Below are 13,025 nucleotides of genomic sequence, written 5' to 3' on the forward strand. Positions count from 1 at the left end.
CTTGAGGTGCTTGCTTAAAGTGCTTAAGGGCCAAGCTTGTAGTGGGAATTGGGCCTAAGCTTGAGGTGTCAAAAGTCAAAGATCCAATCCCTACAAGGAGGGGGCGAGCCCTACATGAGGGGGGATGAGAGAGAACACACACACACTCACACAAGGCATGCCTAGTACAAAGAAACCAAAGGGGACACTTGTCAAGTTCCCCTTCATGTTGCCCTCATGGTGTGCCTGAAGCCTATTGGTTGGCCACCCAAGGGGTCCAATGATGATTTAGGAGAGTTAATTAATTGTCTTTGCATATATCAAGTCCTCTCTCTCAAAGGGGAAAGGGGGACACTTGTCCCAAGGCTACCCTTGTTGCTTGTAATGCCTCCTCCTTGTGATTGGCTAGGCTTGGAGGGGTCCAATGAGCTTCAAGCATGAGCTACAAGGGGGAGTCGACCAAAGAAAGCTAGGGGGTTGCTTAGGGGGTATACTCTCCCACACACACTCTCATTATGCATTGTGCAAAGTGCAAGAGCTCCATCTCCTTCTCCAAGCAAGTAAAGGTTGAGAACCTACACCAACACTCTTGGCTATGGAGTGAAAATCCAACCAAGAGACATGCATTAATGCCTAATCTTGCTATCTTCTCTATCTTCATTACTATGCTATAGAAGAATTATGATAAGTGAGGAATTAATTCTTTCTCCTACGAAATGTTTCTTTTTCCTCTTCCCTACCCTCATTCCATGCTAGCTCTCTCCGCCTTCGAAGGTGTTTGAGGTCTTGGGACTGAGGCTTGGGATAGTTAAAGCTTTCTTCAAAGTTTATGTTATGCTTGTGATACATGAAGCTTTCCATCTTCATTGCATCACCTAGGTCACAAGGAACACAAAGATTGTATTGTAACAAGTCTCTCTTAATGGGAGAAATCATAATACAAATGCCTATTGGAGAGGGGACCGGCCCCACATAAATCCGGTCCTCAATTGTTGTCATGTTCGCTAAATTCTCTCTCTTGCAAAAGTTTTGTTCATGCCAAGTTAACTAAACGCTATGTTCATGTTGCTATCTTCAATTATATTCACCTGCTATGCTTACAAAGTAATTTCTCAAAAGTACTCTCATTAATTTCCGCTACTCTCAAGTTAATAGGCCAATTGCATTACAATATTTATCTCATAGGTTTTTGTTTCTCTCTCTCTCTCTCTCTCTCTCTCTCTCTCTCTCTCTCTCTCTCTAAAACTATGAATCTACAAGCAACTGATTTCCAATCATTGTAGGAACTAGGAAATTACGAGTGAAGGTAGCTTCTACACTTGCAAGCAATGCTCTAGATTAGCAATCTTGCGTTTTCGCTCAGTGGAATCTCTCTCCATCTCATAAGTTTAGTCTCATGGACACCCGTGTGTGTGTGTGTGTGTGTGTGTGTGTGTGTGTGTGTGTGTGTGTGTGTGTGTGTGTGTGTGGGCAATATAGAGATCTGGCAGCAAGAGCTACCCAATCATGGTACCTACATATTGCAAAAGGAAATCTAATGAAGACATAAAGCATGCACCAAATTTGGGTCTCGTTGTTGATCAGACGCAATACAAATCTTAATACACACAATTACATACGCTTGCGCCACACACACACACACACACACACACACAGACACACACAAGATTTATAATTGGGATCTCTCTCTCTCAAACAAAGATACAAAAGTGAGCCATGTGAGATCTCTCTCTCTCTCTCACACACACAATGCTGCTCTAGGATGAGGGGAGTTGCCTTGAGGATGCAAGAGACCTGTAGGATTTGTGTGAATCCACTCTTGGTAACAACTACATACATGTCTATTATGTATGTGTCTAAGAGAGAGAATATGCATGTACATATGGACATGGATACAACAAAGGGCGTTTGAACAATGCAAAAGAAATGACACGCATAATGCATAACCTTGAGATCAACTGAAGATAATGAACTTTGAGAACTAAAGATAAGACCATCTATATCTCTCTCCGTCTATATCTATACTATATAGAAGGGGGAGGGATTTTGGCCCCCTCCCTCGGACACGTGGCAGCAATTCCTTCAACCGGCACTTTCTCCTGCAAATCCGACGACATAGGGGATTGAGCGTGGAGAGAGAGAGAGAGAGAGAGAGAGAGAGAGAGAGAGAGAGAGGGGCGACGAAGGCCGTTGGCCATACTAGTCCTCAAAATAAACAATGTCATATTCATCTCTTAGTGTTCCTATCAAGCCTCTTGGAGCATTTTGCTTAGCTCCTTCAGCTCACCGAAGAGTTCACCGCCCATTTTGCCATATCTTTCGATAGTGCTTATTAAGCTAATTACATCCTTTACAATTGTTGAGTAGATTCCCTATTTAAATAGATCATGATACATATTATGGCAAAATACAGAATTCAGCGGAGGGCATTTAGAAAGGTCGAGGATGGCACAAATATGCATGAGGGTTCCATGAGAGCCTCTAGAGGGGAGCCTACATAGCCAAGGTCACATGCACGGTTGCTATAAAGTTGAAGAGGGAGCGATGGGCAAGCTTGAAGGTTGACATGAGGAAATCATAAGAGATGTACCAAGAATGGGAGGTACATTATGAGAAGAGGTGAACACAGACAAAGAGCTGAGAGCAACTAGCCTAGGAGGTAAAGGCAATTAGTTATGTAGTTATGGAGTTATAAAGGGAGCCATAGTGACCAATATATGAGAGAGAGAGAGAGAGAGAGAGAGAGAGAGAGAGAGAGAGTCACGTGTGTGTGTGTGAGAGAGAGAGAGAGAGAGAGAGAGAGAGAGTCACGTGTGTGTGTGTGAGAGAGAGAGAGACAGAGAGAGCCAAAGAAGAAGATATGGCCCATGGGGGAGAGAGAGAGAGAGAGAGAGAGAGAACGAGGCAGGGGAGTGTGGTGGACGGCCTCATCAAGGCCCCGCTGGCCTGCACTCCACAATGCACATTGTTGTTTTGAGTGGGTGGTAAATTGTGTGATTTAATTTTAAAAAAATGGAAACCCAATCTCCCATTAAATGCTTACCTTTTACTCCCAAAATTCCCCCACTTTTTTTTTAGGGGTCCACACTTCGATAAACTGCACGAGTGCTAGAAAAGAAAATGATTTTTTTCAAATTTGGAATTTCGCCCAATATTGAAATAGTGATGAGCAGAATTCAAATTTAAGTTTTAATGATAATTGTTTAAATAATGCAAATTTTGGGGATAAATGATTACTATTACCAAGGTGGTTTAAATAGAGATGAGCTGCACAATGGGAGAAGTGGATGGCGACAAGCCGATTGTATAAAAATGGCGAACAACAACCTGAACACAACCCACTTTGAAAGTTGATGGTTTGCCTTTGCCTTTGCCTTTCCTTTCTCCTTGTCTTTTCTGATGATCTGCCGCCTTGATTCAATTTCCCTCCTCTCCTCTTGCTCACACACACACACAGTGCACACACATACATAGAGAGAGAGAGAGAGAGAGAGAGAGCATCTTCTGCAATCATCCCCTTCCAGCGCTTGTACCCGACGCTCAACAGCAGTATCCCTGTATATACCGTCTCTCTGTGTGTGTGGGTGTGGGTGTGAGAGAGCGAAAGAGCGCTCTGGGTTATCTACTCCTTATTCATCTGCGTGATGGGTTGTGTCTCTTCCAAGGAATGCAGCCCCCCTAGTACTGCTGGCTGGTGTTTCCACCTGCCTTCTCTGAAACCTTGCATTTCTTCATCAAGTCAGCATGCCCGCCGCCATGACCCTGATGAGGATATTGAGAGTCGGCATGTAGTCTCTCTCACATCAAGCTCTTATGGCCTTTTGAACACAGAACGATCACCGTCTCAAGGCAGCTTCTTAAGCTTCCAAGGACAAGCAGGGAAGTTCCAAGCACTGCAGGCAGCCTACAATGACTCTGTATTTTTTCCTGGGCTTGATGCCAAGCATCTTGCAGCGTGTGCACTCATGCAGCCTTTGAAGAAGAAAGATGAAGAGGACTCTCTGCTCCTTTCGGCTGTAACATGTAATTCACATGCAATGGAGACCATCAACACATGGGAGTTGATGGATGGTCTTGAAGAGGGAGGCCGCAATGCGCATTTGTCTTCTACAGCTGGATATGGAGATAGCAAGCTCAGGATGTTAAAAAGAGCCGGATCTTTGGACTTAATCCCCACACATGTGACGAGTGGGTTGCATATTGCATCATGTGAATCACCGCGTATGCCATATGCAACTGATCCATTGCTCTCTGACTTAGGATCTCCAGTGTGGACAAAATATTACAAGCAGTCAGAAATCCCGATGGTGAAAGAAAGCTTGCATTTGTGTCAAGATTCCCCTCTACGTGCACCTAGCTCTCCGTTTGACCGGTCACCCAGAAGGACACTGTCTTGCAATCATTTTACTGATTCAATAAGAAAGCCATCATCTTGCAGCTCACTCTTTGAACTAGAAGACTCAAAGAGCACTTCATCAGGGGATCTTCTCGACAGTAGCTCCTCGACGGGCCTTAAGCTTCTGCTCAGTCCTGTAAATTCGCCATCTTACTATGTGTCCCGTCTGGCAAAGAAGGGTCGCTTCCGTGTAGCAAGCTTGAGCTTCGACAGTAAGACATTGCGATTGCAAAAGATATCCGTCGATGGAAGTAGTGGGAGCCCTGGTGCAAGAAGAAAATGGAGTAGGCAACAGAGTATGGATAGCCTCAAAGGTTCAGATATACAGCTATTTGATCCGGCTCTTATTGCAACGTTTGAGCAAGCTGTAGAGGCAACGTCGCAATTTCCACAGGATGATTGGCTACAGCAAAGCATGGATGAAAACACAACAAATTCATCTTCTTCAGACAATACCTGGCCTTTGTCTGAGATGGCCTCTGATGCAGAAAGTGGGCCTCAATTGCATAAGCAAGGTAACGCTTGCCTATCTCTTTTTTTGGCTATATGGTGCTTTGAATTATAGCCATGATTGATGGGACAGTGTTGTAGTAGCCTTATATTACATGCATTGAATTGTATTGCATTTATATATTTATTATTATTGCCACATGGTTTGCGGTGCATTTCACATAGATCGCTTCTTGATCGAGATTGAGTTACATAACAATGTAGAGTTGTAATCGGATAAAGATTTCATGGAGCCATGTTAATGATATTGCTGAAATTTGCCGGTCACAGATAAACTTCCATGTGCAACTGCCTCTGTGAAGGAGGAAGAGAAGGATGCAGCAGTACTTCTACACTGGTATGAGTTACGATGTCCACCTCAAGGGATTGACAAAGTGGTCCTCTATTACACTAGCTTGAGAGGAGTTAGGAAAACTTATGAGGATTGTTGCACGGTACGACTCATTTTGAAGGGCCTTGGGGTACATGTTGATGAGAGGGATGTATGGATGCACTCAAAATACAAAGAAGAACTTCGTGATCTGCTGGGTGACATGGTGAAGGGTGTAACACTTGTGCCTCAACTCTTTATAAAGGGTAGATACATTGGGGGTGCAGAGGAGGTAAAGAAGCTGCACGAAGATGGAAAACTGGCAAGGTTTATGGACGGGATATCTATGGGCATGTGTCACAATGTGTGCGATGGATGTGGAGACGTGAGGTTCGTTCCTTGCTTGAACTGTAATGGCAGCTGCAAGGTGCGCAACCACTATGATGAAGTGTTGCGCTGTCCAGTTTGTAACGAGAATGGTCTTATCATGTGCCCAATATGCTCCATGTAGGTGAGATCCCTGCAGCCACATTCTTGCTGCTGAATAGCCTAGTCATATGGTTCCCCTTGTGGGGTGTCTTTATGGGTTGTGCATTCTTGGGCTGGGCATATCGAGTGTATATTAGATGGGAATGGTGGTTGTGTGCCTCGAGCTGGATGAGGAAGACATATTAGTGCTCTGTACAGAGTCTTGTGCAAAATTTGCATCGAGCGGATAGCGGGCTAAAGAGGGCTGGACGTCCCATCAATGGATGATTCTCTCGCAGCAGTCTTGCAGGTTTCAAGCTGAATCTGATGAATAATGCAAAGTGGCCTTTATGTGAAGGCAAGCAGAGCTAGAGCTGGACCTTGAGAAAAGTTCACAGGGACAAAGAATCTTAGATACCTCCTTTGCTTTTAACAAGAAAGATGCACTAAAAATATCAAACAATCCCTCCCCCCCCCCCACCACCTACCTACCAGACAAAATGGTTTGCTTGCATTGGAATTGATGGCTTAGTTGCAGCTTTTTGCAGCCCTGCAGTTGGTTCAACTTACTCTTCTTGTACAGGCATCCCTATAGTCCTTTTCATCTAGTGCTCTTTCTCTATCGATCCAGAGGGATTTTAACTTTTCTAGGTCTTTTTTCTCTTGTTGTCCTTGATAGCTTTTGTTTGAACTTTGAAGCCCATTACACAAGCTCTTGTATGTCTCTTAGCTAAAAAAGCAAATATCTTTGTTAAAGACTAGAGCGCTACTTGTTTTTGAGGTAGGGTTTGTAACCATGACACTTTGTGTCAACAATGTTCGGGAAAAATGTGTCTCAGCTTAATATCATGCCGTTTTCAATTTCAAAAATGCTGGTTGAGGGCAACGGGAAAGGGAGAAATTCTGCCCCAAAATAGAGAAAAATAGAGTAAAAACTTGCAAAATAAGCCTAATTTTCTAAATTTTCCTCTTGGCAAATTCAAGAAAAGGAATTTTGTATGTTTGGGAAAATGGTTTTTCCCGAACATTGCATTGTGACAATGCAATGGTGTGTTTCCAATGGAAGATCTTAACACGACAACGGCAACTATAGGGTTGACACTCGTGCCATCAATCCCACCTATTCAGGCTTGACAAGTAAAGCTCAAGGTGTATGTATGTGCATGCTCATGTAAGCCTTAGTTATCACTTTTTTTTTTTTTGGGTGAGTAAACCTCATGCATGCTTAGTTTAAAAGTTTTCTTCTTTTCTTTTAAAAGTTTTGTAATTTGTCCATTCTTTACAAAGCACTTCAACCTTTACCTTACATTTGCCCTTTCTTAGTGTTTCTTGATTGATTTCTTTGCACTATGTAATGAAATTTTTTTATCTAGCTCTTAAGAGCCATAAGGCTTAAGAGTATGTGAGGCTTAGCTGCTTGCACGGCCTAGTTGGAACTTTGCCTTTTGTTTTGCAATTATGTTGCCTTGGGCATAATTGTAGTTTCAATGCTTAGTTTGAAACACATGATCTTGCCATTAAAAGGCCTCTCTCAACTCGAAATTTCGCTTTAATTTCATGTGCATTCCCCAAAGTAGCCAAAGCCTTAGAATTGTATTCAATCCCTTCATTCAATCCCTTAGTAGGCCAAACAGATCATTTCTTGTTTGAAAGCTTTCTAAATTTGACCAAAGTTGTACTATAAATTCTTCTAGTTAGTTTCCTATCCATGCAAAAATCTTGCTTTGGGCATATTCATATGGTCAATCTTGTCCATGGTCTTTGGACTATCTTCCTATAAGAATTTTATGTTAAATTCACAAATTTTAATTTTGAGTAGTTTAAAGAGGCAATGAAGAATCTAATTGTGTTGTGGACTTAGAAGCATGGTGCACTCTTTACCAAACTAGAACAACTCTCAAAGGCTTGTGACAAAACTTTATGCACCTCTTTTTGTTACCCTTTAAGCTCTTTTTTGCCACCATATCTTTGGTTGTTCTTCAATAACTTTTTCTATGATGATCTACAAACCAGATTTCTCCATTGATCTAAAGAAAATTGATCTGTTCATAAAGTATTGGTTAGAAAGACTCACACGAAAACCATTTTTTATCTCACTTAAAAGGGCCTTGTAGCAAACACACAGTACTTGGGTGCTTTCAAAAAGATGATTAAAAATTTGCAAAAGAGAATTTGATACAATGAACACAAGTCTCTAATAGAATATACCTCAACACAATACAATTTGAGAGCAGACCTTGAAGGAGTGTTGACGGTAAGGTCAAAGACATGTTATTGAAGGTGATGGGGCATCAAGTCCAAAGGGAGTAAGCATGTTACGTGGCACACGTTTTGTGCTAACGAAGCATATGACCAATAGCATAGGAAGAAAGCTAGCATGTGGGATTTGCATGAAGTCATTTCACAAATATTTTTGAAAATTTGAAAAGGGAATTTGAAGTCATAATTGCAAGTGATGATGGTGAGAAATCTAATTACTTGCAGTGTTGTGACTCTTATTCAAACATTTGGGGCAAAGACATTAGGAATCAGAACATCAAATGTGTTTGTTGGCATAGTTGGAAAAGCAGTTTGTGGACATAGCTGTACTTGTAGCATTGTGTCGTATGGCCATAGCGAGCACATCTCCTGCCATGGACCCAAGGGTGTTGAGTTTTGGGTGCTTGTGCACAGGGTGTGGACTACATTGTGCAAAAAGGACCTTAACATGTTTGTGGAGTTTGTTGGAATTAGGGTTGCAGAGATGCACACACAGCTTGGAGAAGATGAAGAATTCCACGGCACACAACAAAGAGTGAATAGCTCAGTGCACAATAGAAAGATAAGTCAACCCCTAGAATGATGGATGTATATATAATGCACAGGGGAGAAAACTCCTAGTGAGGGAAAAAATGCAACGGCGGTCCTAAGTGTGTTCACACTAGAGCTAGCACATAGTGTATAGAAAAGTGCCTGACAAAGTCGAAGATGCGAAGAGAGAGAGAGAGAGAGAGAGAGAGAGAGAGAGACTCCTGAACCAATCAACCTTGACAATGAATAATTGAATGTATAATACAATGGAGACATTAACTTGCATATATACCAACCTCAGTAAATTTCCCTACCTAGACTTTGACAAATAAGTAAAACAATTAAAAGCCAAAATAAATAATAGGAACACATTAGGTAATTCACTTGAGATGCCTAAAGTTTAACACCCTCTCTATAGTTAATAGTGGACATAAATAGTGAGACCAAGTCGATCAAGAAGATACCATGGATACCCCAGAAGTGGCCATCAATTGGATACACCTCGGTTTTGCTACCCTCAACTTTGTACTTGAGAAAAATTTGAACTGTAGACCACACTACGTCCAAGAATCCCCATTTGTGAACTGTGAACACATCACGTCCTAAATACTTCCAAGATAATGAATTGTGGAACAAATCCTGTCCCAACAACAATGGATTGGTGCACTCATCCGTAGTGTTTAGATATGTCTGATTGGTTCCTTCACACATGCATGTGCCTTGAACTTCGACCCACGGGTTCAGACACTGATAACTTGAACTCCAACACACGGGTCCAAATTAATTATACGAACACTTCTTGCCCCTCTCTGCCACTCACAAGTCTCTCGCGCTGAAGATGGTGGCAGCATTGGTCTCCATGTGACTAAAAGGTAGGAGTCCGTGTCCATATAGACTCCACTACACTAGCAGCCTCTTTGTTGTCCTTCCCTAAGTCACTATCACTGCATTCCTCGTGATTCTTGCTTTTAACTTTGTCCTTTGTAGAGTCTCTCTCTTTGCCTTGGAATCTGCAATCATTAGCCAAAAGACCCCGCTTTCCACAATTGTAACAACGGTTCTTGGTCTTCTTTCTGGAATCCAAAGCAATCCACACACACACACACACACACACACACACACACACACACACACACACACACACACACACACACACAGAGTTCCTTGACAGATGCATGTGTCTTGATCTTCGACCCATAGCTTCAGACACTGATAACTTGAACTCCAACACAAGGGTCCAAATTAATTATACAAAACACTTATTGCCCCTCTCTGCCACACAAGTCTCTCGTGTTGAAGCTGGTGGCGGCATTGGTCTCCATGTGACTAAAAGGCAAGAGTCCGTGTCAATATAGACTCCACTACACTAGAAGCCTCTTTGTTGTCCTTCCCAAAGTCACTATCACTGCGTTCCTCGTGATTCTTGCTTTTACCTTTCTCCTTTGTAGAATCTTTCTCTTTGCTTTGGAATCTACAATCCTTAGCCAAATGAACACGCTTTCCACAATTGTAACAACGGTTCTTGGTCTTCTTTCCTGAATCCAAAGCAATCCAGAGAGACAGAGAGAGGGAGACACACACACACACACACACACACACACACACACTCACTCACTCCTAGACCAATCAACCTGACAGTGAATAATTGAATGTATAATACAATGGAGGCATTAGATTGCATATATGCCAACCTCAATAAATTTCCCTACCTAGACTTTGACAAATAAGTAAAATAAATACCTAAATGCCAAAATAAATAATGGGAACACATCATGTAGTTCACTTGAGATGCCTAAACTTTAACACCCTCTCTACAACTAATAGTGGACATAAATAGTGAGACCAAGTCGATGAAGAAGCTACCATGGATACCACAGGAGTGGCCATCAATTGGATACACTTCGGTTTTGCTACCCTCAACTTTGTACTTGAGAAAAAATTGAGCTGGAGACCACACTACGTCCAAGAATCCCCATTTGTGTTTGTGAACACATCATGTCCAAAATACTTCAAAGATAATGAATTGTGGAACAAATTATGTCCCAACAACAATGGATTGGTGCACTCCTCCATAGTGTTTTAGATATGTCTGATTAGTTCCTTGATAGATGCATGTGCCTTGAACTTCGACCCACGGGTTCAGACACCGATAACTTGAACTCCAAAAGGATCCAAATTAATTATATGAAACACTTATTGCCCCTCTCTGCCACACAAGTCTCTCGTGTTGAAGCTGGTGGCGGCATTGGTCTCCATGTGACTAAAAGGCAGGAGTCCGTGTCAATATAGACTCCACTACACTAGAAGCCTCTTTGTTGTCCTTCCCTAAGTCACTATCACTGCGTTCCTCGTGATTCTTGCTTTTACCTTTGTTTTTTGTAGAATCTCTCTCTTTGCCTTGGAATCTGCAATCCTTAGCCAAATGACCACGCTTTCCACAATTGTAACAACGGTTCTTGGTCTTCTTTTTGGAATCCAAAGCAATAAGTGCTTCCCCACCTATCTCAAAAATCTAAATGTTGCCTTGAGTTCTCAACATGGCTTACTCCTCAATGAGAAAAGAGCTGAGAGAATCAAATTCCAAATTTTCCTTTGTGACTTGTAGCCGAAGTGTCCTAGACACCGTTTCATACGCCTCAAGCAGCTTTGTGAGAACCAAAGCAGCTAATCGAGTACTCGTTAGTGCACTTTTCATAGCCAATAGTTGATCATGAATAACTTTAGCCTTCATAAGAAATAATTGCATGGAACTTCCTCATGGAAACTGGATGGCAAATAACCGTCCAAGAAGGGTGACTCTTTGCATCATAGAATTTCGATCAAACATTCCAACGAGCTTGAACCACAAATTGTTGGCAGTGTTCAAAGCTTGAATGGCTAGAGAAATGTCCTTTGTAAGAGATTCTGCAATGGCCAACATTGCCTTCGCGTTAGTCGCATCCCAATCGACACACAATTTGAGATCTTCATCATCTTGAAGGCGAGTGTACCTATTGTTGGGATCCCTCATGGGACGAGACTTTGAGTCCCTTCCATAAGCCTTTCCATGAGAACCAAATTGCATGATCAAATTCCAACGAGCGTACTCATTGTCGTTCAATTTGTCACTGGCGCTCGAGCAAGGGGGGCCATGTAAGATGCAAGATCTAGAAATCTGGGGATCCTTGTCGCACTCCAAGAGATGACCGCATAAACCAAGTTGCAAGTTCTCCAAGCTGTACCAATTCCCAAGCCAGTCCACCCTTCTGCTACTCCCAAGCGGCTCCACCAAATTTGTTATCCCCTTGTCGCCGCTCGGCAGGGCCCCTTTATGGGCTTCACTCTCCTTGCTTCCAAATTGCTGCTCAAAGCTCGTGTCCTCTTTCACTTATCTCAAAGACAATCAAGCAAAAAGAGGTCCCTAGATGCCCTCCTACGTGTTTCGCCCTAAACCAATTTTTGGGTGCCTTGAGGGTTGCGTCGCCAAGAGGGAGAGAAAAGGGGCGAATGTCGGCAATGAAGAGAAGCAAAGGGAACAACTTTCTTAATGCAAACTAGATGGGGGAGCGGTAGTCTCTAACTTTGCAAAAGGACTGCCTCTTGCAACATTCTAAAACGCAGTTTTTTTTTTTTTTTTGGGGGGGGGGGGGGGGGGGGGGGGGGGGGAGATAGTGTTTTCAAACGCTATCAAGAAAAATCTCCACAAATTGTTGCACGTCAGGCATGTCAAAACACTTGGAAAGGAGAGGGACACCGGTGCTGCCAAGGCACACCTCAAGGCCATCGGGGTGGACGTTTCAAAACGTGTGCAAGAGTAGTGGGGGGCAAGACCAGCACCAACAAAGGGCTATGTTTTGAGATGTTGTTGCAGAGGGTCGGGGATAAATGTTATGGCGACAAAGGGGTTCTTCTCAACTTTCTCCTTCTCCAAAGCTCTTAAGCACAAACCTCCAACAGGGCCTTGATACCATGTCAAATACGATGATGCAAAAGCATAGAGACCAAGAAGAGTGAGCGAGAGAGAGAGAGAGAGAGAGAGTCTCTTGAACAAATCAATCTTGGCAATGAATAACTGAATGGAGGCAAGGGGTTGCATATATACCGACCTTAATAAATTTCCCTACACAAACTTTGACAAATAAGTAAAATAAATACCTAAAAGCCAAAATAAATAATGGTAACACATTGGGAAATTCACTTGAGATGCCTAAACTCTCTAACAGTGCCATGCTGGAGTAGACTATGCTAAACCGAATACTTCAAGGTAAAGTTTCAAAATCTGAGTAAGGACATGATCAATCCACAAAGGGAAGCAAGCCCAAAGCTTTGCGGAAAGCTTCACTTCCACCAACCTCACTGGGCTTTGTGCCATCATGAAAAACTGGGTTCCTGACAACTGCCAATGCGTGTGACTATTAGTGTAGATGATGTTGGTAGTGTCCAGTTCAACACCCAAATCAGCCATAAGGCATCTGAGCCATACACACTCAATCGTAGTTGTGAAGATTGTCTTGTACTCAACTTCATAGCTAGAAGTGGCACACTAGGTTGCTTCTTGCTTGACCATGACATGCATGAACTACCGAGCATGAA

The 13,025-nt window shown here is 42.6% G+C and overlaps 1 protein-coding gene across 1 annotated transcript; it reads left to right on the plus strand.

The window, feature by feature from the left end:
• Positions 1-3,317: 3,317 nt before the first annotated feature.
• On the plus strand, positions 3,318-6,424 carry LOC147443885 (uncharacterized). Its single transcript, XM_086526693.1, has 2 exons — positions 3,318-4,890; positions 5,156-6,424. The coding sequence occupies exons 1-2, from the start codon at positions 3,624-3,626 to the stop codon at positions 5,704-5,706; spliced, it is 1,818 nt and encodes a 605-aa protein (XP_086382819.1). The 5' UTR covers positions 3,318-3,623; the 3' UTR covers positions 5,707-6,424.
• The last annotated feature ends 6,601 nt before the right edge of the window (positions 6,425-13,025 follow it).

The sequence above is a fragment of the Adiantum capillus-veneris genome, chromosome 13 (assembly GCF_014529385.1).
Source record: "Adiantum capillus-veneris isolate H3 chromosome 13, ASM1452938v2, whole genome shotgun sequence".
Classification (NCBI taxonomy): Eukaryota; Viridiplantae; Streptophyta; class Polypodiopsida; order Polypodiales; family Pteridaceae; genus Adiantum; species Adiantum capillus-veneris.